Here is a 26,569-nt window from a genome sequence, read left to right as displayed (position 1 = left end):
TGAAGAAAGGCCTGAAAAATAAGTTGGAGCTGAGTTGTGGATTTCATACACCCTTAAGAGATTGCACTAGATAAATTCTAAAATGCCTTCTAGCTCTGATGTTATATCCTATAAAAAGATTAAGGCAAAAAGAATATCCCACTTTCCCTTAACTCCACCAACTCCTTTACCTTAGTCCAGGAAAAGAATTAGAAAGTAAAATCAGTAAAGTGACTTCTGATAATTAGTCCAAATTTTTCTTCCTAAAACAATGTCATCCCTCCCTTCAAGTTTATGCCAACTAGTGGGTCTCCCTTGTCAATAGATTTGTGGGTGAGGGATAGGATAAGAGAACATTATTAGGAAGAAAAATATTTGTGGTATTTCTCAATATTTTCTGAAAAGGAATCACTTTATAACAAGGAATTGCTATTTTCAGATTTAAGAAACGTTTTTCAAAAGCACAAAAGCTTGTAAAAATCCATCCAAGGCCATCCAAGAAAAAATTGTGTGCCAGTCATCCTTGTAATTAAGTAGAATGAGATGTTGTTCCACAAGTAGGTCATCCAAAATTGTCTGGAAAAACTGTACTTTATGGACACAGTCATCAATTCCTCACCTGTGTCTGAATCTGAGAGATTTTGAATAACTCCAGGTTTATTATTATTTTTCACCAATAACTTTTATCAAAAAGAATGGTCTTTTGATTTGAAACCATGATAATGCTATTAAGTCAGCACTGACCCAGACTGAAAACTTGAAACTTGCTGCGTGTCCTTTCTTTTCAAAGAATGTCTAAATTGGGGAGAAAACTATTAAGAAATAATGAAGACATAAGTGGCTGAAATATTTGTTTAAGGAGTGCCAAGAAAGTAATATTGTGAACTTTGAGTTATGAAGCTATTTCTGGAACTATCAGGCTTTTGTAAACATATAGTATTATTGAAGAAGAGTTAGATTATTAGATTTCTTCTGACATCTTTCTCCAGAAGTGTGGTATTATTTTGTTTTTCATCTACCTTTTCTTTCACTTCTAAAACAAAGGATACTTTAGATATGTAAAAGATAGTTTTTATATATCTCTAAATGTCTTTTATAGACATATAAAAGATAGTTTTTGACACCTCTTTCTATATGCTATAATTAAAAATCTTTTATAATGATTTCCAAGGCCATCTTTGGGATAGTAGAAATGGAAAATTGGATCTGAAATTTTAACATTCCTAGGAACTTCATGTACCAGTGCATTACAACAGAGGCCTTGAAATTTATAATCTTACAAGAATTGTCACTAAGTAATTAGTTGCCTTCCAAAGGCAGTATGAATGGGACTAAAACTTACTTTTTCCTTGATTTCTGGGAAACTTCACTGGAACTTACTATCTCTTTTAAGGCCATCTCTAAGTGATACAATTGCCAGTTGATGCTGTACCCTGTTATTTCAAAATTATACATACCTTTTATATATGAAATCAAATTTGCTGTTCCTTCTATGCTCAAATTCTAGAGTTGTCCTTGCCTTAACTGAAAAAAAAAATAGTGGCAATACCATGAGAAATGATTTTTAAAGTTATTATATAAGAAAAAAAAGAAAAAATTTCCCCAACTTCTTTTTACCTCTCACCTTTGAATGAAAAGACAGCACTGGATTAAAACAAGTTTTTAAGAAGTAGAGGAAAAGGTGATAAGGAAAAATAGCTGAAGAAGTACCAAAAGAATACTTGTTTTAGGAACTATATAGAACTAAAGCTTATATTTTTGGAATCAAGTATATTTTATTCCAAATCCCTCCTTAAATCTGTAAGTTGTGTCTGGAAGATGGTCATCTGCTTTGGTAGAAGAGGTCTCTCATTCAAAACTTCCTATATTAGTCTAGACTCTATCCTTATTCGATCCCCAACACAGCATAGTCTCTTACTAGATGCTTCTTGAACTGAGCTGATTTGTGCAAAGATTAAAGATTTTCATTTCCCACTTCCAGTTTTAAAAAGAAATGATTACTCAATAGTTTGTAGGAAGGATACTTTTTGTGTTATGCAAAAAGCAAGTTGGTTATTCTTTCATGTTGCTTGAAACATGTCAAAGGGTTGGGTTATGTCATCTAAAGAAAATCTGATGTTGGCATATTTTGAGAACTTTAGGAATCATGCTTCCAGTAACAGTAGATGATGCCAGCCAAGATATGTTCTTAAAAGAAAATGTTTTTTTTAATATGGAACAAAGTTAGGAAATAATTCTTGGTGCCCTTCCAGGGAGAAAATATTATCTGTAGAAAAAAAACTCCAAACAACCTGAGCCTATAATAATTTAACGAGACTTGTGAAACTTTCAGTTCCGATCACAACCCTTTTCAGCCTTACTTAGTCATAGGGCAGGAAAAAATGATTTTTAAGGGTCCAGAATTCTACTTACCCTTCTCGTGTTAGAATTGTGCAATGTTTTCCAATCATGCTCTTAGCCCGTTTTCCATCATCATCATAAATTTCACAAGCAGCCTCCCAACAAGCAGCAGACCTGACAACAGCATCCAACAGTTTTCCAAACCCCTTATTACTCTAAAGATTTGTAGGATAGCAATACTATAAAATTTGACTCTTTTTAGAGGAGCTATTTTAAGATAAAGTCACCAGTAGCCAGGTTCTGCAGATAATACTCTTCAAAACAGTTAAAGTTTATATTTCTGCTCATTAACTGGCTCTTAGGTTCAAGACTATACAGAATAAAGAGATGAGTAAGAATGTTCTTTGAATCTCAGTGCCCAGCACAGTGACTAATAATTACTAAATGCTTGTTGCCTGACTGATTAAAGATGGATTAGTTGCCCTTGAGGTCTTTAACATCTGAGAGAAGATAAAATATGTACACAAATTATCACACATAATAAGAGCACAAAACTAAACATGGAAAAGCCTGTAGCTGTCATCAATACAACCATCTTATTTTATCATTGAAGTGATTAAGGCTCAGTTTAATACAAAAATTGAACATGATAATGCTGAAAAGAGATGCAGAGTGTAATAAAAGATTTGAGGAGGAAGAGTAATCTCTTTTATGATTAGAGTTTACTTATAGGTGTAGAAATCAGAGAAGAATACATGGAAGAAGCAACAAATGAGCCTAAAAGGGAAGCATTTCAACAGGTAGATTTTAAAGAGTAATGAGCAGGGAGGGAGGGAATGAAAGAAAATCTAATCTTTGTTTATGATCTTATGCTCTGAGATCTAACACATGAGCTAAAAATGCATTAACAAATCATTTTAAAAATAGATTTGTTTTTCAGGGAGAGATTCCAAAAATACAAGTGTGTTTCCATATCAGCCAAACTCTCCTTTCTGTTAGTTGTACCTTCTTATGCTATTGAAGTTTTTTTCTGAGGCATTAACATTTATTTTGCTAGATTCAAATTCTAAACAAAGAAATCAAGGAAATAGCAATTACAGATTGAAATTAAATTTTTTGACTACTGTATTTTGTATCCTTTCTGGTAATTGGAAAAATAACAATGATAAACCAAGCTTAGTGACAATGGGCCAGAATCAACTTTCCCTTTAATACTTATTTGAAAAGACATGGAAAATTTTCATGAAATTCCCCCCAAAATGGAAATCTATTAATTTGTTACTTTTTTTTTTACCAAAATTCAATTAAACATGATGTTTTGGAGAAAATAATTTAAGAATTGTAATTGGTATATACTTACACAAACAAGTATATAATACATATATACATTCATGTCTCTCTCTCTGAGAGAGAGAGAGAGTGAAAAAAAATTTCACCCATATATATATATATATATTTAACACCCTATAGGAATGGTTGTTTCATCATTACTCTGGAATGGTAAATAGTCATTATATTGATCATAGTTCTTTCAGCTTTCAAAATTATTTATTTTTACAATATAGTTATTAGCAAAACAATTGTATTGTACTTATTTCCTTCTTCATCAATTTAAATTTGTCCATTTTAAAAAATGTTCATTTTTATATTCATACCACTATGGATTTAGACCCTATGAGAGGTTTTAAAGAGAAAATTTTATATTTCATCCTAGAGGCAATAGTAATTTGGAATTTGTTAATTATATGAGTGACATGATTAGATTTACACTTTAGGAAAATCTTTTTAGCTACTATGTAGCTATTCAAGGGATCGGAGAAGAAATTGATATGATTCAGAGAGGACAGTAAGAAGCAATTGCAATACAGCATAATTGTAGAAATATGTATAGAAGAATTGCACATGTTTAAGATATATTGGATTACTTACTCTCTAGAGAAAGTGGTGAGAGAAAGGAAGAGAAAAAAAAATTGGACACAAGGTTTTGCAAAATTAAATGTTGAAAATTATCCATGTATATGTTTTAAAATAAAAACACTTTTATAATCAACCAAATAAGAGAAGAGAGGAAGTTACATATAGAAGTAATTACGGTGCAAAAATAAAATAAATAATAAAATGGTTTAAAATAGAAAAAAAGAAGCAATTGCAATATTATGGGTAGGAGGCCATGAAGATTGTAAAGGCTATGTAAGTAGGAGGAAGGAAAAGAATTCAAAAATGAGAAGATGAGATTCAATAGCTATGTGGGGTAAGGAGGATGCAAAGGTAAGTATAGTGTCAAGAGTACAAACCTGGTGGACTATGAAAGAATGATGCTATGCCCAACAGAAATGGGGAAGTTGGAAAAAAAAGTATGTTTGGAGGGAACATTGAGTTCAATCTTGGACATGTTTAGTTTGAGATGTTTACAAAGCATCCAGCATTTGGAATTCAGTTAATCATATATTTAGAAATGGAAAAGAACTCTGAAACCATCTAATTTAACCCCCTCATTTTACCATTAAGAAAAGTGATACATTCTGTATGTACGTATCAATGGTAGAATTTTGTTTTTAATAATAGCTTCTTATTTTTCAAATACATGCAAAGATAGTTTTCAAAATGCACTCTTGTAAAACTTTGTGGTCCAAATTTTGTCCTCTCCCCCACAAAAAGCAAATAATCTAATGAAGGTTAAATGTGTGTGATTCTTCTAGACATATTTTCACATTTATCATACTGCACAAGAAAAATGAGATCAAAAAAGAAAAAAAATGAGAAAGAAAAAAATACACAAACAACAACAAAAAAATGAAAATATCATGTTGTGATCCACATTCAGTTCTCATAGTTTTCTCTCTAGCTGCAGATGACTCTCTCAATCCACATGTCTTTTGGAATTGATCTGAATCATAAGATTGTTGAAAAGAGCCACATCTATCAGAGTTGATTATCACATAATCTTGTTGTTGCTATGTACAATGTCTCTTGGTTCTACTCACTTAGGACCAGTTCAAATAAGTCTCTCTAGGCCTTTCTGAAGTTATCCTGCTAATTGTTTCTTATAGAACAATAATATTACATTACATCCATATATTATAACTTATTTAGCCATTCCCCAACCACTGGACATCCACTCAGTTTTCAGTTACTTGCTATTACAAAAAGGGCTGCTATAAACATATTTCCCATATGTATCCTTTCTCTTTTTTATGATCTCTTTGGGATATAGATCCAGTAGAGACACTGCTAGATCAAAGGGTATGCTCAACTTGATAGCCCTTTGGCCATAGTTTCAAATTGCTCTCCAGAATGGTTGAATCATTCCCCAACTCTACCAAAAATATATTAGTGTCCCAGTTTTCCCACAAGCCCTCCAACATTTATCATTATTGTTTTCCTGTCATTTTAGCCAGTCTGAGAGATATGTGGTGGTACCACAGAATTTCTTAATTTGCTTAATGGTAGAATTTGAACCCAGATTTTTTGGTTCCAGATATGTGCTATTAGAACTTAAGAGAGAGAGTAGTTCTGATACCTAGATTTGGGAGTTATCTGATAAATGTGATAATTAGGTCCATGAGAGTTGAGATCACTGAGTGATTGTAGGGATAGAAGAGATGAATCAGGACACAGTTTGGGGTAACATCCATGTTTCAGTTATATGTATAATGGCAAGCAAAGGAGAATAAGAAGAATCAGATAGACAAGTAGGAGGACAGTCAAGGGAAAGCTGTGTCATGAAAAGTCAAAGAGGAAAAAGATATCTTAGAAGAGAAGATGGTAGTTATCAAATGAGGCAGAGTTTGAAAAGAATGACAATGGAAAAATGGCTATCGGAATGATGGATAAAATTAGTAATTTTAGAAAGAGTTTTTCTGTTCATTAGAAAGCAGATTGGAAAAGATTGATGATTGAGGAGATGAAATGAAGGCGACAAGAGTAGAAAGCTTTTGTTTCCCCAAAAACTTTAGGTGTGAAAAAAAAAAAACGGAGACAGATGGATAGAAATGAGAGACAAAGATAGAGACAGAAAGACAGAGAGAGACAGAAGCACAGAGAGAAAGAGGCAGAGACAAATAGAGACAGACAGAGAGCCAGAGGAAAGATAGAAGAAGGAAAAAAGAGACAGGGAGGGAGGGAGAAGGAAAAAAGAAGAGAACTCAAGAGAGAGGGAGAAAAGGGGTGAGAAATCCTGGTGGGAAGTCTTTTTGTTTATTTTGTTTTGGTTTGAGCATGATTGAGGTATAAGAAGCCAATAGAGATTGAAGATTAGGGATGTGTGATTGGTGAAAATGGGAGAAATGTTCAAGAAAAGGTTGGGAAAAAATGAGATCAGTGACGTGCATGTGATGAGAATAGTAAAGGTGGAGATGGAATTAATTAATAGGGTAATCAGGACACACACTCAGCCATTTCTTCTTTAGACTAAACAGAATCCAAATTTCTTTAATCTCTTTTTATGGAACCAGTTTTCATTTCTTTGATTACTTCTGTTTCTCTGTAATAGACTTTCATTTGATGAGTGGGACTGTTTTTTGTTGTTGTTGTTGTTTGTTTGTTTGTTTTTTGCATTACTCTACCACTATTGGCTGACTTTTCTCTGCACACTTAGTGACGTGTTATGATGACACAGTACCTGGTGCATATTAAGTGCTTAATAAGTACTCTTATCTATTTATGTCTAACTACCTATCTTCATAATCAATCTGTAAATAATTCCAAACTTTGTTTTACCAGAGTTCTTAATTGGTATATCATTGCTCTGATGTCCTTAAAGCTATGCAGAATTCACAATCCTCCTTGTTAACCTTAACTTGTCCCTAAACTAGTTGAGACTAGTTGAGGTCTACCTACAAATGATTTTGGAGTACCAAAAACTATTTGTTGGTTTATATCCTTCTCTTTAGTGGCAACACAATAGCCCCTGTAAATGCGAAAAGCTTTTGTTTCTCCAATCTTTTTATTTGTGTATCTTTACTGAGACATTTTAGCAATGTCTTTTAAAATGTATCGCCCACATATAGTCCTTCAGATCCAGGCAGAGTACATTGAGATTATCACTTTATTATTGGAAGCTATGCCACTACTCAGTGCAAACTAAGAGTGCATTGTTTTGTGTTTTTTTATTTTTCTTGAGGGGGGGGAGGTAGAGGGTGGGTTGTTGTCTTATCACATAATTGAATCATATGGATTTTGGTGTTCTCTAGTATATCTAGAGTAGTAGTTAATGTTTTCAAACTGCTGTCTGACCACATTTGTCTATTTGGCAGTTGTGAGGTTGATTTTGTTTTTAATCCCAAATGGGAAACAATATTTATCTCTAATGTTCAGGGAAGGTAGTAAAACAGTAGAGAAAGAATTGGGCTTGGAATAAGGAAGAATCATCTTCGTGGTGAATCAAATATGGCTCCAGATACTTAATAGCTGTTTGACCCTGAACAAGTCTCCTAACCCTATTTACCTCAGTTTCCTTCTCTAAATAATGAGTTGGAGAAGAAAATGGCAAAGTACTCTAGTCTATTTGCCAAGAAAATCCCAAATGGAATCATATGAAAACAATTGAACAAGAAAACTGTTATGTGGATAAAATAAATAATATATATGTAAAGTACTTTACAAGCCTTAAGATGGTTTATGGATATTAGCTATAATTATGTGCATACATACATAAATACATATGGAGATACACACACAAATATACATAGTTATGGTCTGTTTTTATCATTTTTTAAACTATCATTTTAGTTCATTTTGCCAAACCTCAGATGAAATATTAAACATCATTGTGAAAGATATGTTCCTTGCTTTTTATCTCATAGCTTGCCCACCAGGGACATATAAACCTGAAGGTTCACCAGGAGGAATCAGCACTTGTGTCCCATGTCCTGATAAAAACCATACATCTCCACCTGGAAGTACTTCTCCAGAGGACTGTGTCTGCAAGGAAGGATACCAGGCAGCAGGCCACACATGTGAAGGTTAGTTCCCCACACTAAAATAAAAATAGAAAGAAAAATATCTACAAATTTTCTCTTTTTCAGATGGGAACTTCCTTTTTTCTATCTTTGAATCATGACATACTTACTAATGCATAATTCTTCTCTTTTACTTCTAGGTAGGGATTAATGGAGAGTAAGGAGATCTGGAAGTCTTTAGGGCTTTCTTCACCAAAGACAGAAGTATCAATGTAGTCTGGAACCAATATAAAATGATAACAAGGCTAAAAGGCCATAATGCCAATACCAGTAAGATCTCACACTCCAATGTGTCACTATATGAGTGATATTCAAAGTTTGGTTCACTAATTCTGTCATCCTCTATATTAGAATTCAATTGAGGTTCAAATCATGATAATTATTTATATTGTTGTTTGTTTTTTTTTTTACTGACTTTGCTTATAGCCTTATGAGTTAGATAATTATGATTATTCTCATTTTAAAAGGGAGAAAACTGACAAATTTACAGGACTTTTCCAAAGACACGCCCAGAGTGTCAGAGATGTAATCTAGAGTAGAGCCTTTTATGTCCAAATCCAGTGCCATATTGAACACCTGTGGGTAAGATATTACTGGATTTAGAATTAGAAGATTTGTTGTCAAATCATTTTTTCTGTCCCTTCACAGCTAAGTGACTGGAAACAGGTGACTTTGCCTAAGTTTATTCCTTTGTAATATGGAAGGAAAAAAAAAACCCTAGTATTTGTGTGAATGCCAATCAACAGACCAAATTCATTCTGTAGTCAATATGGAACTTTACGGTAGCAAATTACTAAGTTTAACCTTTTTAAAAATTTGTTTTGTTCAACTTAACCATTAGTGGTCCATTGTCCTGCCCTGACACCTCCTGAACATGGCTACTTTATTCAGAACATCTGCAACAACCACTTTAATGCAGCCTGTGGAATTCGATGTCATACTGGATTTGAATTAGTGGGGAGCAGTATTCGCCTCTGTCAGCCCAGTGGTTTATGGTCTGGTTCAGAAAGTTTCTGCCGAGGTATGAAAATCACCAAGTAAACTTGCTAATTGATTATTTTTCTATTGATTTAAAGATGGCTGATCTTTTTTATTGATTCTTGAATCATCTTGCTGGATGATTTTTTTTTTTCAAACGAACTGCTCTTTAGCCACACCTCTCTATTTTACCATTAAGAAATTGAGTTTTCAATCCCAAGTGGAAAACTTAATATTTATCTTTAATGTATTGTCACAATAGAAGGGGAAAAGGATAGGAAGTTTTTAATTAGAACAAGTGAGTTCACTTGGCAGACTAGGTTAAATAGTCTCTCTTACATTCTTTCCAACAAGAGAACCTGCAGTTTCTTAGGCCACTTTTATGAGTCAAAGAAGGAAATAATAATTTCCAACAAAGTTATACTTTAGGAAATATAAGAAAAATATGCCAACAGGAATTTTTCTCTGTCACATTTGCATGATGAGATAGATACATTTGCATATGAGATAATTGAAAGACATTTCAATGGAAAAAAAAAACAAAGGGAGAAAAAAAAACAAGGAATAATCCTAAGAATTATATGTTAAGATCTCTGAGAATTACTAGAAAATACATAAAAGAAAAAGAAAATATAATTTTTAGAGAGGTTTTTTAACCTTTTTAAGATTTAGAGATTATAGTAAGGCTAGATATTTAAATATATCAAAATTTATGGGTTATATGCAAACAATACTTAAATATGCATCCCTGAACATTAATAATAAGTGGAGATGTCATTCAGTCAAAAATATTTATTAAGCCCCAGTATTATGTTAAGCACTAATGATTGTAATGTTCTGACTAGCTTTCTGGAGGGCCTTCAGACCAGCCAAGGCTGCTTGGTGTCAGCAAAATAATCACCACAAGAATAGTCAGGAATAAAGTCCAAAGTCTTTATTATCTCCTTTGTCTGTCTCCTTTGCTCAGGCCAGCCTAGCTTTCTGGGGGACTTTCAGACGGGCCTTAATCTTCATGGAAAAGTGAAAGAGACAGGATAGCCACCACAAAGGTCTTTGTGTTTGAGTCTGAACTCCAGCCTCCAATCCTCTGTCTTTTCTATCTCCTAGTCTCCCTTCCCTCCTAGATCTCTTATATACTCTGTTATAAGTACATCATCATAGGTGTCAATCTTGTAGAATAGGTGTCAATTTGCAAAACTATACTAAGTACTAAGTACATATAAACTAGAGAAACATTATCTCAATTCTACTGAGTTAACACTTTGTTATAAAGTGTTTCAAATACACTTGGCCCTCTACAGATGATATATAAAGAAAGGCAAAAGATAGTCCCTTCTCTCAAGGAATTCCAAGTTTAATGAGGGAGACAATGTGCAAATAACTGTATAAACAAGTTATATTAAGGATAATAGGAAATAATCAAAAGAAGGAAACCACCAGCATTAAGGGGAATCAGAAAAGGATTCCTGTAGAAGGAAGAATTTTTGCTGGGATTTGAAGAAGTTCCTTGAGGACAAGATCACTTTGCTTCCTTTTTGTCTTTGTATCTCCTGCATCCAGAACAGTGCCTGACTCTTAGAGGTGTTTTTTGACTGGTTTTTGCCCCCTCTAATAAAAAATGAGGTGTGAGAAAATGGGTTTTCTTTTATTAATGGAAATGACATTATTCATGGACAACAGGGAATATATTCCTTGCATTGTTTTTCCTCTGGTGCTGAGGTTTTGAGCCATATAGTCCACACTCAATTATTTGGTTCTGTTTGTGTGGATACTTTTAAACATTTGTGATATAGCTGCCTGGAATTAAGAATGCAAGCTGTAGCCATGGAACAAGATAATGTATTCACATGTTGGGAGATTTCTATCCAGCCTTATCCCTCTTTTTATCCCTATCCATCTCCCTCTGTCCCTCTCTCCCTTTCCTCTCCTCTCTCTCTCCCTCCCCCACCTCTCATCACATTCACACACACACATATACTTACCCCATTGGTGTACTTGTAAAAAGTAGTTTACTATAGCCTTGACAATAGTGTAAGTCCCTAGATTCTTGTTCCTCATCACCTTATCCACATGTCAGTATAGTTTGGAAAGTTGATTAAATGTCCTCTTGTGGGTGATTTTGAGGTATATATATTCTATATTTATTCAATTGTGAACATGTTGTCTCCTGCAAGTCAAATATCTGAGATCAGGTACCGTCTCACATTCCCAAAGCCTAACCCATCATACATGCTTAATAAATACATTTAATTTTTTTTTGGGGGGGGAACCTTATATAACACCTGGTATAATTTTTTTATGCAAACAGTAGGAACTTAATAATTAAATTGATTTTAATGATGAATTTTTCCCTGAATCCAATGTGAAGGTTAACTTATTGGATATCCTTGTCCACAAAACATGATCTAAGCCAAATGTATGCATGTAAGAGATGAGAGGTAAAGAGAAAATATTCATTTTATAAGAAATGATATGAGCTATTTAGCTGAAAACCTGAGTTAGCAGAGTCTTCCAAAGTTGGATTCTACAACATGATGAAACAGTAGTTGCTCCCTCCAGAGAATGGCCAGGGCAGATAATAAAGTATATAAGAAAATCATAATAGTAGAGAGAATCCTGGAAGTTAGTGGTGAAGTTGAGGTCTATTGGCTAGAACATGGCTAATTGAGGCAAAGGATGAAGAAAATTTGTCCCTAGATTATTCTGGAGCAGAAAGGGCAAGGCAAGGGAAAGGGAAATAGGACACAAATCTGTACTGATATAAGGTAATCTGAGGGTCCCAAGATTATAAATCTAGAGCTCTGAGTTTTATATATATATATATATAATATATATATATATATATATATATATATATATTGCAGGGTGTTACAATGGAAGCTGGTTGAGTCTGTACTGTATAATCTATACCTGAATAATTTTGACCCCTACAGATATTATTCACATAATTAAGACCTGAAGAATTTGGCGTTCTTGTGCATTTTGGAAAGACACACAATTTCCTTGTTTCACATTTCCCTTTACATTACAAACTGTGCTTCTCAGTTATTTATGTGATAACTATTGGGAATAGCACTGAACTATGCCAAATTTCCCATATTTTGATAATAGATGAAAAGAGCCTGGTGGTTTGCCTCCCCCATTAGCACTGCCAGTCAGTTGGTAAAATTAACTCACTTCAACTACTTTGGGCCCATTCAAAGCCCTACACTAAACAAATAGTAGATGTAAGAAACTCAATCTCTTTTATTTTGCTCTATTCTACTTCAATTGTAGTATTATTTAATTTCTTATAAAATTCTAACTCACAAGATCCTAAAGCTGAATCCTAAGTTCTTCTAAATATGTCACAATACAACCATTGAAATTATGGTGTATTCAGTGAATTTTTACAAAAAAAGGTGGGAAAGCACATTCAGCTAAGTTTAATATGAACCACCATCATTTATGTTTCAAAGTGGTGTCTTTGGAACAGTCTGAGAGAGCATAGGGTTATTCTCAGAGTGTAGATTGGAAAGATTTCCATTGTCATGTATGCATATCTGCATCCTGGATCAAAGGCTCAATAGTTTTCAAATGAGCTGACCTTGTTACTGCATCAGTGACCTATGTAAGTTTATAAGTATAAAAGAAATCAAAGTTTGAAAAAGCCTTTTATTATCATCTTTTTCCAAAATATTAGCAATACTGCCATGTTTTCTCTTTAAGATATATTATGGAAATTAATGAAATGATTGTCATTTTTGCATTTATTTAATTAAACTGAAGTCCATTTCTTTTTGCTAACTAGTTCGAACTTGTCCTCAACTCCGCAAGCCTGATAATGGTGAAATCAGTTGTACATCAGGTGAAACATTATATAGGACAGTATGCTTGATAACCTGTGATGAGGGTTACAGACTAGAAGGAAATTCCAGACTCACTTGTCAAGGAAATTCCCAATGGGATGGGATAGAACCCCGATGTGTGGGTAAGTTTTCAATCAATAAATTGTTTTGTTTATATTTGTTATAATCCAATGTTTTCTTGTGATGTTCTCACCCTCAAATATGACTCACAACAAATGATGTTTTGTTAAAATGTTATAATTTCTAACTGCATGTGTGTATATACTTATAAAATATATTTAAAATATAAATTTTTAAATGTAATATAAAGCCTAATTTACATAGAATAACTGAAGAACAAGATGTTTATTCTGAATAAGTGGATTTTCCAAGTGACAAGTTTCTCTTGTAAAGCACCAAAATTTTATTTCAACCATTTGGTATGAATGTCTTTCAAAAATAATTTCTGAACATAGTATTTCAAGTATGGTCTTACTGAGACAGAGTAGAACAGAAATATTATTTCTCTTTTTCAGAATATTTTGTCTTTATTGATTCTATTTATATAGAATGTTAGCTTTTCTGATTTATGTTGTCTTGCCTCATACAAAATTTGAAGATCACTAAAACCTGCCTGAGCATGAAGTCAAGAAAAACTGAATTCAAATCCAGCCTCAGATACTTATTAGTTGTGTAACCCTGTCACTTAGCCCTGTTTGCTTCAGTTCCTCATCTGTAAAATGAGCTAAAGAATAAAATGGCAAACTAGTCTAGTATCTCTGCCAAGAAAACCCCAAATGGGGGTCACCAAGAAGACTGAAAAAGACTGAACAACAATAACAAAAATCAAACGTTGATAATGGATGATGGATAAAATGCTGGATCTGGAATCAGGAAGACCTGAGTTCAAATCCACATTCAGGTACTAATTAGTGACACTTAACTTGTTTGGCTAGAGTTACTAGAGAAGGAAATGGCAAAGCATTTTAAAATTTTTTCCAAGAAAACCCCATGGATAGTATTGGTGTGTTACAGTGCACAGAGTCACAAAGATTTACACAAGCCTGAGTGACAACCACCAAAAAATGCAAAACAAAACACAAAATCCCAGATATTTTTTTCATAGAAAATGTTGGCTTGCCATGGCTATCCTAAATTATAAGTATGAAATTCATTGTTTGTTGTAGGATACAAAATAAATGCATAGAAATTATCAGCATTTTTATGTATTACCAACAAAGTTTGGCAACAAGAGATACAAAGATAAATTCCATTTAAAATAACTGTTGATAATATAAAATATTTGAGAATCTACCTGCCAAGGCAAAGTCAGGAACTATATGAACAAAACTACATAACACTTTCCATACAAATAAAGTCAGATCTTAACAATTGGAAAAGTATCAAGTGCTCTTGAGCAGACTGAGTGAATATGATAAAAAATGATGATACTACCTAAATTAATCTACTTATTTAGTGTCATACCAATCAAACTTCCAAGAAATTATTTTACAGACTTAGAAAAAATAATAATAAAGTTCATTTGGAAAAACAAAAGGTCAAGAATTTCAAGGGAATTAATTTTAAAAATGCTAATGAAGGTACCCTAGTTGTGCCAGACTTAAAACTATATTATAAAAGTGGCCATCAAAATCATTTGGTACTGGTTAAGAAATAGAATAGTCAATCAGTGGAATAAGTTAGGCTCACAAGACAAAGTATTCAATGACTATAGCCAAACCTAAAGACCCCAACTTTTGGGAAGAGAACTCACTATCTGACAAAAACTGCTGGGAAAATTGGAAACTAGTATGGCAGAAACTATGCATTGGTCAACATCTAACACTGTATATCAAGATAAAACAATATTGAAAAGAGTTTATGATTTAGACATAAAGAGTGATATTATAAGCAAATTAGACGAACACAGGATAGTTTACCTCTCAGATCTGTGGAGGAGGAAAAAATTTGTGACCAAAAAAGAACTGGAGATAATTATTGATCACAAAATAAATAATTTTGATTATATTAAGTTAAAAAGGTTTTTTACAAATAAAACTAATGCAAACAACTTTAGTAGGGAAGCAGGAAACAGAAAACATTTTTACATTCGAGGATTCTGATAAAAATCTCATTTCTAAACTACATAGAGAATTGACTCAAATTTATAAGAATTCAAGCCATTCTCCAATTGATAAATGGTCAAAGGATATGAACAGACAATTTTTCAGATGAAGAATTTGAAACCATTTTTAGTTATATGAAAAGATGAATCACTATTGATCAGAGAAATGCAAATTAAGACAACTCTGAGATACCACTATATACCTCTCAGATTGGCTAAGATGACAGGAAAAGATAATGATAAATGTTGGGAGGAAATTTGGGAAAACTGGGACACTAATACATTGTTGGTGGAAATGTGAATGGATCCAGTCTTTCTGGAGAGTAATTTAGAACTATGTTCAAAGAGTTATCAAACTGTGCATACCCTTTGATCCAGCAATGTTTCTAGTGGGTTTATATGCTAAAGAGACCTTAAAGGAGGGAAAGGGATCTACATGTGCAAAAATGTTTGTGGCAGCCCTTTTTATAGTGGCTAGAAATTGGAAACTGAATGGATGCCCATCAGTTGAGAATGAGTGAATAAATTATGGTATATGAATGTTATGGAATATTATTGTTTTGTAAGATCAGCAGGATCATAAATTGGTGCTAAGTGAAATGAGCAGAACCAAGAGTTCATTGTACACAACAACAACAAGATTATATGGTGATCAATTCTGATGGACAGGGCTCTCTTCAATGAGATGATTCAGACCAGTTCCAATAATTTTATGATGAAGAGAGTTATCTACACCCAGAGAGGAGCCTGTGAGAACTGAGTATGGTTCACAACATGGCATTTTCACTCTTTTTGTTGTTGTTTGCTTGCATTTTATTTTCTTTCAAATTGTTTTCCTGTTTGATTTGATTTTTCTTGTGCAGCAGGATAATTGTATAAATATGTATGCATATATTGAATTTAACATATATTTCTACTATGTTTAACATATATTAGATTACTTGCCATCTGGGGAAGGAGATAGGGGGGAGGAATTGGAACACAAGATTTTGCAAGGATTAATGTTGAAAAATTATCCATGCATAAATTTTGAAAATAAAAATTTTTAATCAAAAAAAAAGAGAGAGAGAATTTGGCATTTAAAACAGCAGAAAAGGGAACATAATTAGATTAAAGGTTAAATATATCATTGTTTTATTTTGGTTTTCAAAGGTTTTATACCTTTATAATAGGAATCACAATAGTTACATGCCTAATAAAGCATATGAATATTTTTATATTTAAAAAACCGATTTTTAAAACTCAGATGTAAAGCTTTACATTTATTCTAATTATATTATTTTATTAGATTTGGCCCATGTTTTTTAACCCTCAGAAATGTTTTATGGATACAGTTTATTTAAAATCACTGACTGAAATTACTGAATAGTACAAGTGTGCCTCCTTGGTAAAATCTCATAAAGACCTCTCTCTGAGTTGATATTGACTCTTTGGATTAACTCAACAAATTCCTAAATACTTCTAATTGTACAACTTTCTAACCACATCTCTCAATTTTGTTTAAAAGCATAACAGTACTTTCAAATACTTTATTGAAATATATAAGTAAGCTATAAAAATCAAGGGATAACCAAATCTCATAATCTAAAATAAGTATACTACATCTAAGTATGCTATGAGATAAGAAGTTAAGAGAAACCTATGTTCAAATCTAAGTTCTAGAGCTAGCTGACTGGCTGAATAATTTAATCTCTCAAAAGCCATGGTGTTCTTACTTATAAAAATGGGGAACTAATACAAACACTACCTACCTCACAGGGATATGGTGATTGGAAAACACTTTTTTATATGTACAGTATTCTCTTGATTTTCCAACCAACAAAGGAAATTATTTTATTTTGGTATGATCTGTTCTCCATGAAGTCATCCAGGCTTTTCATAATGACTGGATCCCTTTTTAAATATTGCCTATTATCTCTTTAGTTTTTCCAGCAGTTAAGCACACTGATATATAAATTATAGTATTTGCCCTAATGAAGGCATTGGTCACCCTGCCACAGTTTCTTTTCTTTTCAGCCTTTCAAAGATCATTGATAGATGCTCAGCAATCATACATACTGACATTCAGTCTCCTAAGGCAGAGGTGTCAAACACATTACTTGGGAAAGATTTAATAAAATAATGAAAAATAGAATATATATAATGTTAATATGTGGTTTTAAAAATTATAATCATCCCCTCTTCTCTGAGCATCAGATAAACTCTTCTTTGAACTTTCACCTTTAACATATTTAAAACAAAACACAAAAACATTTTTCTTAATGTTTTCTTCATTTTTTTAGTATTCATTGCCAATCTCAGCTCCTTGTGGATTTTAATATTTCTGATGTTATTCTTACAAAATCATACATAGTCTGATAGCCAATAGTTGAAACAAGGACTTATCCAGCAATTTAGCCTCATTTGAACATGAGTCTATGGGACCAGTGCAATGTAGAAAATGCTAAGCTTGAGGCTACTTTTCCCCAGAGACCTAGGTGGGATATAGGGTGAAAATATCTTTAAATTATTGTGGGAAAACATTTGTACTTTATTCTTACCATAGTTTTGAAATAAATATTCCTTTCTAAAAGCTTATGAAAAAGTAAAGAAAGAAAGCAAACCAGACCACAATACTTTTTTTTAAAAATTTTAATAGCCTTTTATTTACAGATTATATGTATGGGTAACTTTACAGCATTGACAATTGCCAAATCTCTTGTTCCAATTTTTCCCCTCCTTCCCCCTACTCTGTCCCCCAGATGGCAGGAGGACCAGTAGATGTTAAATATATTAAAATATAAATTAGATACACAATAAGTATACATGACCAAACTGTTATTTTGCTGTATAAAAAGAATCGAACTCTGAAATATTGTACAATTAGCCTGTGAAAGAACTCAAAAATGCAGGTGGATCACAATACTTTTAAAAGTGAATTCTCATTCACCTATACTTTTATGTTCTCTATATTTTAGAAAAAATCTTGAGTTGACTGATGCATACTCTATGCTCAAATGAATATGTTTTTATGGAAGTCAGTATAATGTAATGAAAATAATACTTTGAATTCAAAAGACATGGTTTCAACCCTGACTGTGTTGTTTACTACCTATGTGATCTTGAGTCAATTACTGTCTGTCTTTGTCTCATTTTCTATATCTTAAAAAAAAAGTATATCAGACTAGCTGATCTTTAAGGTCTTGTCCAAGACTAAATCACAGTTATTATTGGCATCTCCTTCTTCTTTTCTTCATCAAAATCAGATCTGCCTATATCCCTAGAATTTTACTCCCAAAAGCCTTCTATCTCTTTGTAGAATATTGGGCTGTTGGGTATTATAAATTCTTCCACTGAATCTTTACCCAAAATTGGGTTGCAAATTGAACAATAATAGGTTTTTCTCTCTTTTTTTCTTAAACTCTTAATAGGAAGGTATCCCTTGCCCCAAAGTACCCATTATTCTGCTTCTTTTTCCTAGACACATGGAAACAATTCCCTTATTGTATCTATGGCTTCGAGAGCAAAGTTTTTTAAACTGTGGGTCACAATTCTATGTGGGGTCATGAAACTGAATGTCAGGATAACAAAATTATTATCAGTATGGGTATATTTATACCTATATTTCTGGGGTCATATAAAAAATTTGGGGGCAAAAAGGGTTTGCGAGTGGAAAAAGTTTAAGAAGCCCTGATCTAGATTATGAAATTATCATTATGGCAAGTCACAGATTTTTTTCAGCTACTCTCCTTTCAATTAGAAGTTGTTCCAGCAGATATCTAGATAGTCAAGATCCCCCAGTCATTACAATATTATGCCTTCATCCGAGATGTATTCTATTTCTCAAACATTGTCAATTCTCTCCTATCTAGGTACTTTTTAGCATTCTATGATGAGATCGCTTTTGTTTCTTCTTCCACAAATCATAACCCAAACACTGTTACCCTTTATTTCTGTACTTCTCACATGCATATAACTCCTTAATATAAAATGATTTTCTATTTCCTCTTTGAGCTGTGCTGCTCTTTTTGAATAAGATATATCCTTCTAGAATCATATTATTTCCATGTGTCCCACACCTATGAATTCTAAGTTCCCTCATGTATTAAGATTAATAGTTCATTCTGTTTATACTTTGTGAATTGTTATGTAAGTATACATTGTATTTATGTGTCTGGAATATGATCTTTCATTAATTACTGATTTTCTAGTCTGCTATTCTTTCTGATTTGTAAATATTTTTGTTATCAGGCTTGGGGATTGTCTCCTTCCCTCTTTCTTTCCATTGTAAAGCTTTCATGATCATATTTATAAAACTATAGGCAGGCAAATATGTTCTTACTGTCCCTTCTTATCTGTGTTTTATCCTTAGCCAAGACTCATCATTCTTTTTACTGTAAAAAGCCATGGTCCAAAAGAGTGATCCAATTCTGAGACACTATCCTCATAGCCAGATTTTTACATATCAAATTCATACTTTTTTCTTCAGAATCCTTTGTCTCTAGGTGACAAAAGTCATCAAAAATACCACCTGTGACTTTATGGTTTTTACCAGAATTCCATTATGTTTAGAAAATTTTTAACCTGTTATGTTAGTAATTCTCACATGAATCAACAATTTTGACAAATCTTAGGATATTCACCATCAAATCCCAAGTATATCAGGTTGGTAAATAAACACCTTTTTACTTTTCAGAAGAAAGTCACCAAACATCATTCTGCTTTTCTTCCTGTGGTCCTTATTGGATCCTTTCTCACCTACTGGCATCTCTGGGTCATTCCTTGAAACACAACATGCTTCCTCCTGAAATGGTCCAGTTTCTCTATATGTAGGTGTACACTCATGCCTGTTACTTGGATATAACTCAGAGATTCTACTTTTCCCCTGTGTGCAATTCTTTTATACTCCAGCCTTTGGATACAAGTTAGGGTTTCCCTCTGCTTCTGCACATTGTGTTTATTTCCTCAAAAATGTTATTAAACTCTTTCAAAAAATGCTTCTCTGATAGTCTAGTGAGAAGAAATGCATTGCCCTAAACCTCTCACTTTTCCACCTAGGACAAAAAAATCAATGCGTCTATTTTATTTGTGTCTGGTATATGTCTTATTTATTCCCATTCTGTCTCCTTCAATAAGCATTTTGAGGGCAAGGACTGTTTTTATCTTGCTTTGTATCTGAAGTCCTTAGCACAGTTCCCAGCACATTGTAAATAAGTGTTTATTGATCACTTGTTCCTTGTACATACATAAATGCAATAGCATGCAAACACTACAAATCAGGACTTAATGTTTTATTGGGTGCTCAGACTTAAGAAAAACGTGTGAACACAAGCATTGTTTCTCAGTTCCACTTAGTATCTTGTTTCTTCTGGCCCATAACATCTCCTTGTAGGATCAGATCAATCATACTGAATCATGCTAAATTAGATAATTATTGTCTCTATCAATTCTAATGACTTAACAATTTGTAAAGATTCCAACATATATGAAAAAAGGAGAGTTTTTTTCAAATTTATTTGGCAAATAGAAATGTTTTGCAGGCCAATAGAATTATTTTTATGAATCTAGAAAACATAAGTGAACATAACACAAAGCTTTTTAAGTTATAACTATCTCAGTATATGAGAAGTATATGAGGTTAACACTGAAACAATCAAGGATATAAATTCAGTTCAGTACAATTTTTTAAAATATTTATTAAATACTATGTGTAAGAGACTGTGCTGAAAAAAAACGGGAGAGGACTAGAGATGGAAGAAATATTCTTAATGATAAAGACCATTGTAATAACAAGCTAGTTACTTCCTCAAGTTTCTTGCTGTTTCAGTCCATCTTCCATTCACTTTATCAAATTGATCTTTCCAAAGCACAGGTCTGACCAAGTCACCCCTGCCCTGTTCAATAAACTAGTGATTCCCTGTTATTCCCAAAATCAAATTAAAGGGTTTTAAAACCCTTTATAACCTCAGGGACAGGGATTTGTTTGTTCATTTGTTTGTTTGCCTTTCTTTGTATCTCCAAGGATACAAATATAGGAATTTTTTGTTTGCTTTATTCCCAAGCATAGCATAGTGCCTGGCACATAATAGGTTCTTAATAAATCCTTATTTACTTAATAAGAAATAATTCTTAATTTAGGTATATTCCATAATACTTATTGTTCAATAATACAGATTGTTTAATTTTAGCACTTCATAGGTACAAGATGTAATTACAGGAAAATAAAGAAGTTGATTTTTGTTACTGGCTTATAGAATTAGTCTCATTATCTTTCATAGTGCTTTTATTTCAATTCATGTTCAAGATCAGAATTTCAGAATCTAAATAGATGCTAAGAGAACATTTATTCTAACCTAAAACTGAAAAAAAAAAAAAAAAAAAAAAAAAACCTTCTTCCATGTATCCTCTATAGGTAATTACTTAACCTATTCTTAAAGACTTCCTGTGTGGAAAAGGACAACTACCAACTTTAAAGGCAAACCATTCAACTAATCATTAGTAAGAATTTTATTTTGTTTTGTTTTTTACATTTAGCAGAACTATGATTCTTTACAACTTCGACCCATTACTTCTAGTTCATCTTACTATATGGAGCACTATACCCACACTTAGGAAGACATAAATACAAATTCAGCCTCAAACACTAGCTTTATGATTCTGGAAAAGTCACTTATACTCTACCTCAGTTTTCTTATCTGAAAAATGGGGAAACATAATAACATTTCCTCCCAAGGTTGTTGTAAGGATCAAATGAAATAATATTTGTAAAATGCTTTGCCAATTACTACATTATTATAATTATCCTAAAACTGCTTAACCAGTTAAGCAGTTAAATTAATTAGTTAAATATATAAACATAATTTTTTTAGCACCCTTGTCTAAAAGAGGTAGTAATAGCTGGTGATGTAGGTGGATATAACCCCAGAGAAGTTCCAGGCTGTATGACCCTGGGCACTTAACCTCTTAATTAATTTAATTGACTGTTAATAAGTTCAACTGTGTAGTAGAAATAATAATTATCCTTCAGCCTCCAAAGTTGTTGTAAAAATCAAATGAGGTAATATTTGTATATAGCACTTAGCATAATGCTAGTACATAGTATTCACCTCAAGGCTTGATTTCTTCTCCTAAAACATAAACTTGTGTGATGGGATACAGATCCAAATAAGGAACAATTAAAGCCTGCTGACTAATGCATGTAATCTATGAATTCTTGGTGTAAAATGGCATTAGTCACTTTAAGAAATGCTTGGTGGCAGTAATTTTAAAACTTTAGTATAAAGTAGGCAAAAAGCTATACCATGGTTTGGTAGAAAAAATACTGTCTTTGGATTCAGGGAACTGGGTTCAAATCCAGATTCTGCTACTTGTCTAGAGGATTTGGGGTAAAGAACTGAATCCCTCTAAACCTCAGATTCTATAGAATCAGATGAAAGCCCCTTCTATCTCTTACTCTATGACCCTAAAAAATCCTGACTGAGGTTAGTTGATTTTGTTTTGTTTTGTTTTGCTAAGCATTTGGGTGACTTACCCAGAGTCACACAGCTAGTAGATGTCAAGTATCTGATGTTGGATCTGAACTCAGGTTCTCCTGACTTCAGGACCGGTACTTTACCCACTGTGCCATTTGGTTGCCCATACTTGTTTTTTAAAGAGGCACATAGTGATTATATGAGTGTCAAAATGCTCTGATTCAATGAATAAAGTACAAAGAGATAAAAATTCCGTGCCTTGCAACATAGAGCAATCAAAGATGGAAAATACTTGATAGAAACAAATAGGGATTTTTAAGGAGCCTGGAAACACTTTGAAATACTGATTCACAAGAATATTCTACCTTTAATGTCTTCTAATTTTGGCATAATCAGTATACTATGATGTTTTTGCTGACTCTTACTCCTGGATATATTCTCAAAAAAAAATTAAGAATAATTTGCTCAGCCATGTTACTTTGACTGAATGTTTTTGGTAGAAATGGACTTATCATTTGATCACATTTAGAATGAGTATTGTTTACTCAATCTGTTAACAGTGGTGAGTCTCCATTATCTTTTTGAACTTATTGATAATAAATATATCATTTCTCCAGATTAAGAGCTCTAAATTCCACAGTCTTGACTGTAGTTGGAAGGAATCTATTAAACATTCAAAATTTTACAACTATTCAAATGACAAAGAGAGATAAGAAAAGAACTTTTGTATTTGTTTAATTGTTCTTCTAGTTCTAAAATTTCAGGCATTTCAAGGACAGAGCAAAAAAAAAAGTTGTAGTACTGGCATTCTTCACTTCGAATGTAATATAATTTTACTGACAATATTTCAATAACGAAAATGCAAAGGGAGATGATCAATTTTGAAAGTTAAAGAGTTTGGCATATTTCAATAACACAGTGTCTAGTTCAAAATTTTTTCTCTCTTTTTTTTTTGTATTTGAATTTCGAAGTAAAGGTTATACCTTTCAGAATTTCAGTTAAAATGCCTCAGATGATGATAACATGATATAAGGAATATATTCTCTTGTTTTCAGAGCATTGATGTGATTAATTTCCCATAACGAAAGAGAAAATGATATAGTTTTCCTATACTATTCTGTTCCTATTTCTTAATCCTGGGCAAATAATAATCCTATACTACTACTACTAATAATAATAACATTTATAGAGTAAGGTCTGAAAAATATCTTATATATTAGCATATTTAGTCTCATTTAGTCCTTGTAGCAACTTTACAAAGAGGTATGATTATTTTCTCATTTTATTGGTGAGAAAATTCATCAGAGACTTTAAAATGACTTTTCCATAGTTACATAGCTACTAAGAATCTGGAACAGAATTTGAATTAATGTCTTCTCTAGTTTAAGTCCAAAAATCTCTTTGGCTACACTAAATGCCTCTAAACTAAATGATCACCGAGGTCCCCTGCTACTCTGAAATTTTGTGAGTCTGGTTTTATGTATATTTATACCATGTTTTTGTATTTCACTGACAAAGAGAAATGGGTTTCACTAAAATCCGGACAGAATGAAAAAAGAGTTTATGCACAGGGCGATTATATTTTGGGGAAAAAGAAACACATGTAGTTTATTCAAAGTATTCCTTTTACAAACTAAAGATGATAATCGTACCCTGATTTAGCAGTACTTATGAAATCAAATAGAGATATTCTTATCCTTTGACTTATACAAGGAGTTGTGTAAGAATACAGACACTCCAAAAAACAGGCATAATAATAGGACTGTTTGGAGCAACCATTAGAAACTTATCCACTCTTTTGTATAGAGAAGGTTGTTGGGGGAAACATGCATATGTAGCATTCCCACACAACACAATTATCTGTTCCTTTCCTGTCTTTCTAGTCTTCTTATATTTTATTCTCTTCCACTTACTCTAAAATCCAACTATAGTTGTCTCTTTATTGTTCCTCACAACTCCTTGCATTTGCACAGGCTGTTCACTGTGTCTGGAATATTTTCTCTGTATCTTCAACAGTTCTAGCTTCTTATTCAAGTTTCTTTATAAGGCTGGAGGGACTGTTTATTTTCCTGCCTAGCACTGCACGAAAAAGACATGAGATGAAAGAGTAAAGAGTTATGGAGTAGGTAAAGGAGGGAGCTTCCCTCCCTAGCTTCCACAGGGAGCTTCCCTACTTCCTTTAATACTGAGCTAGATTTTCACCTTCAGCAGGAAATTTTTCCCAATACACTATTCCCCACTCCTATTGATTTCTTCCCTCTGAAATTACCTTCTGATTACATTTTGCATAACTTATGTTATCTTTGCCATTAGAATGTGAGCTTCCTGAAGACATGGACCATGTTTTAGTCTTTCTTTACTTCCCTAGTCCTGAGAACAGTACCTGGTACATAATAAATACTTAAATACTTGATGACTGACTTTGTCTAATTACTATAACTATATAAAATAATACACAATTTGGCACTGTGTTCACAAGATTTTCACATTTTTAACTTGTCATGATAAAATTGCACTTTTATCATGGAGGCTTAATCCATAAACTTACTGAAAAATATGATTTTTTATTTTTCAGAGAAAATAAAAAATAGGTAATTTCAATAAAACACTTGTAAAAACGTTCTTGTATTTATCTTCCTTAGAACGCCATTGCCCTACTTTTCAGAAGCCAAAAGGTGTGACCATTCATCCATCAAGTTGTGGAAGAGGACTAGCTAAGATTGGTACTGTGTGTCAATTAAGTTGTCCTCCAGGATTCATCTTATCTGGAGCCAGGGGTGATGTGAGATGCACCAGTTCAGGGAGATGGAGTGGTAAAATTCAAACAGCTAATTGTAAAGGTATGCAGTCCATTTCTATAATTTAAAGGAAGAAGTCCCTGACTAATGCCATGTTAGCACAAGAGGAACCATACATGAAGTTCATGGTCCATTATTTGTACCATCATTATCATCATTCTGCATTGATGGAATATCCTTTGGGTATACGTAATCCTGGTACTCAAAGGTTTATGGGGTCATTTTATTGTGTTTTTCAAACTCGTTGAGTTTATAATACCACAGTCTAACTCTTTGTAAATGTTTTAATAAAGTATAGTTTATGTTGTTCTCTTTTATTTTGGGAAATTTAAGTATTGTCCAAGAAAATAAACTTGTATGTTTATGTAGCATGGTAAGCTTGTAGCAAGATACCCCAAGTTCTAGGTACTTTTTGAGTTAGGATACTTTTCAAACCACAGATCATGAGACTTTACAGTTATGTTCATTTTTATTAATTAAGTTGAGAACACACTTCATTCAAAACAAAAATATTTGGGGCACTTAGATGGCAGAGTGGATAGAGTACCAGCCCTGAAGTCAGGGGGACCTGAGTTCAGATTTGACCTAGACACTTCCTAGCTCCACGACCCTGGGCAAGTCACTTAACCCCAATTGCCTCAGGGAAAAAAACACATATACATTTGATCTAATAGCCTAGTAATAAATTTAACAATAGACTAGTACCTCTATAAACTTTGAGGTCACTTTCTTGAAAAAATTTTTCAAGATCCCTAGATAGTGATCACAAATGGCACAATCACACATTAAGAATCTGTCTCTTCCTCTGGTATCAAACGCAATGTCTTGCCCAGTCAGTTTCTAACCTTGCTTTTATATTTTCTAGCCAAACAAACAACTAGCTCTTTTTCTTCACCTTAGGGTGCTAGAAGAAGAAAGAGAGGGACTTGATATTCTCTCCTTTACCCACTCCATCTTGAACAAACAAAACTAATCAATGTCACTGATCATTATGAAATGTCCCACACCTATGATCCCTCACTTTTGTAAAGAAAGGAGGGAGATAAAATACATTTATTATTAAAGAAACTCCTTCCTTCTTGAAATTTTGTTATAGAATTGTAATGTTTAA

At 32.9% G+C, this 26,569-nt stretch overlaps 1 protein-coding gene across 1 annotated transcript in view; it reads left to right on the top strand.

The window, feature by feature from the left end:
• The window catches only part of SVEP1 (sushi, von Willebrand factor type A, EGF and pentraxin domain containing 1), a 362,611-nt gene that overhangs the window by 163,704 nt on the left and 172,338 nt on the right, over positions 1-26,569 (top strand). Inside the window, exons 4-7 of the mRNA XM_051962558.1 lie at positions 8,124-8,282; positions 9,121-9,300; positions 13,048-13,227; positions 25,303-25,500. Coding sequence (XP_051818518.1) covers positions 8,124-8,282; positions 9,121-9,300; positions 13,048-13,227; positions 25,303-25,500 — 717 coding nt within the window. The remainder of the gene's footprint in view (positions 1-8,123; positions 8,283-9,120; positions 9,301-13,047; positions 13,228-25,302; positions 25,501-26,569) is intronic.

This window comes from Antechinus flavipes, chromosome 1, assembly GCF_016432865.1.
Source record: "Antechinus flavipes isolate AdamAnt ecotype Samford, QLD, Australia chromosome 1, AdamAnt_v2, whole genome shotgun sequence".
In the NCBI taxonomy this organism is placed as follows: domain Eukaryota; kingdom Metazoa; phylum Chordata; class Mammalia; order Dasyuromorphia; family Dasyuridae; genus Antechinus; species Antechinus flavipes.
Note: the sequence above shows the minus strand (reverse complement) of the source record. Positions and strands in the feature narration are given on the sequence as shown.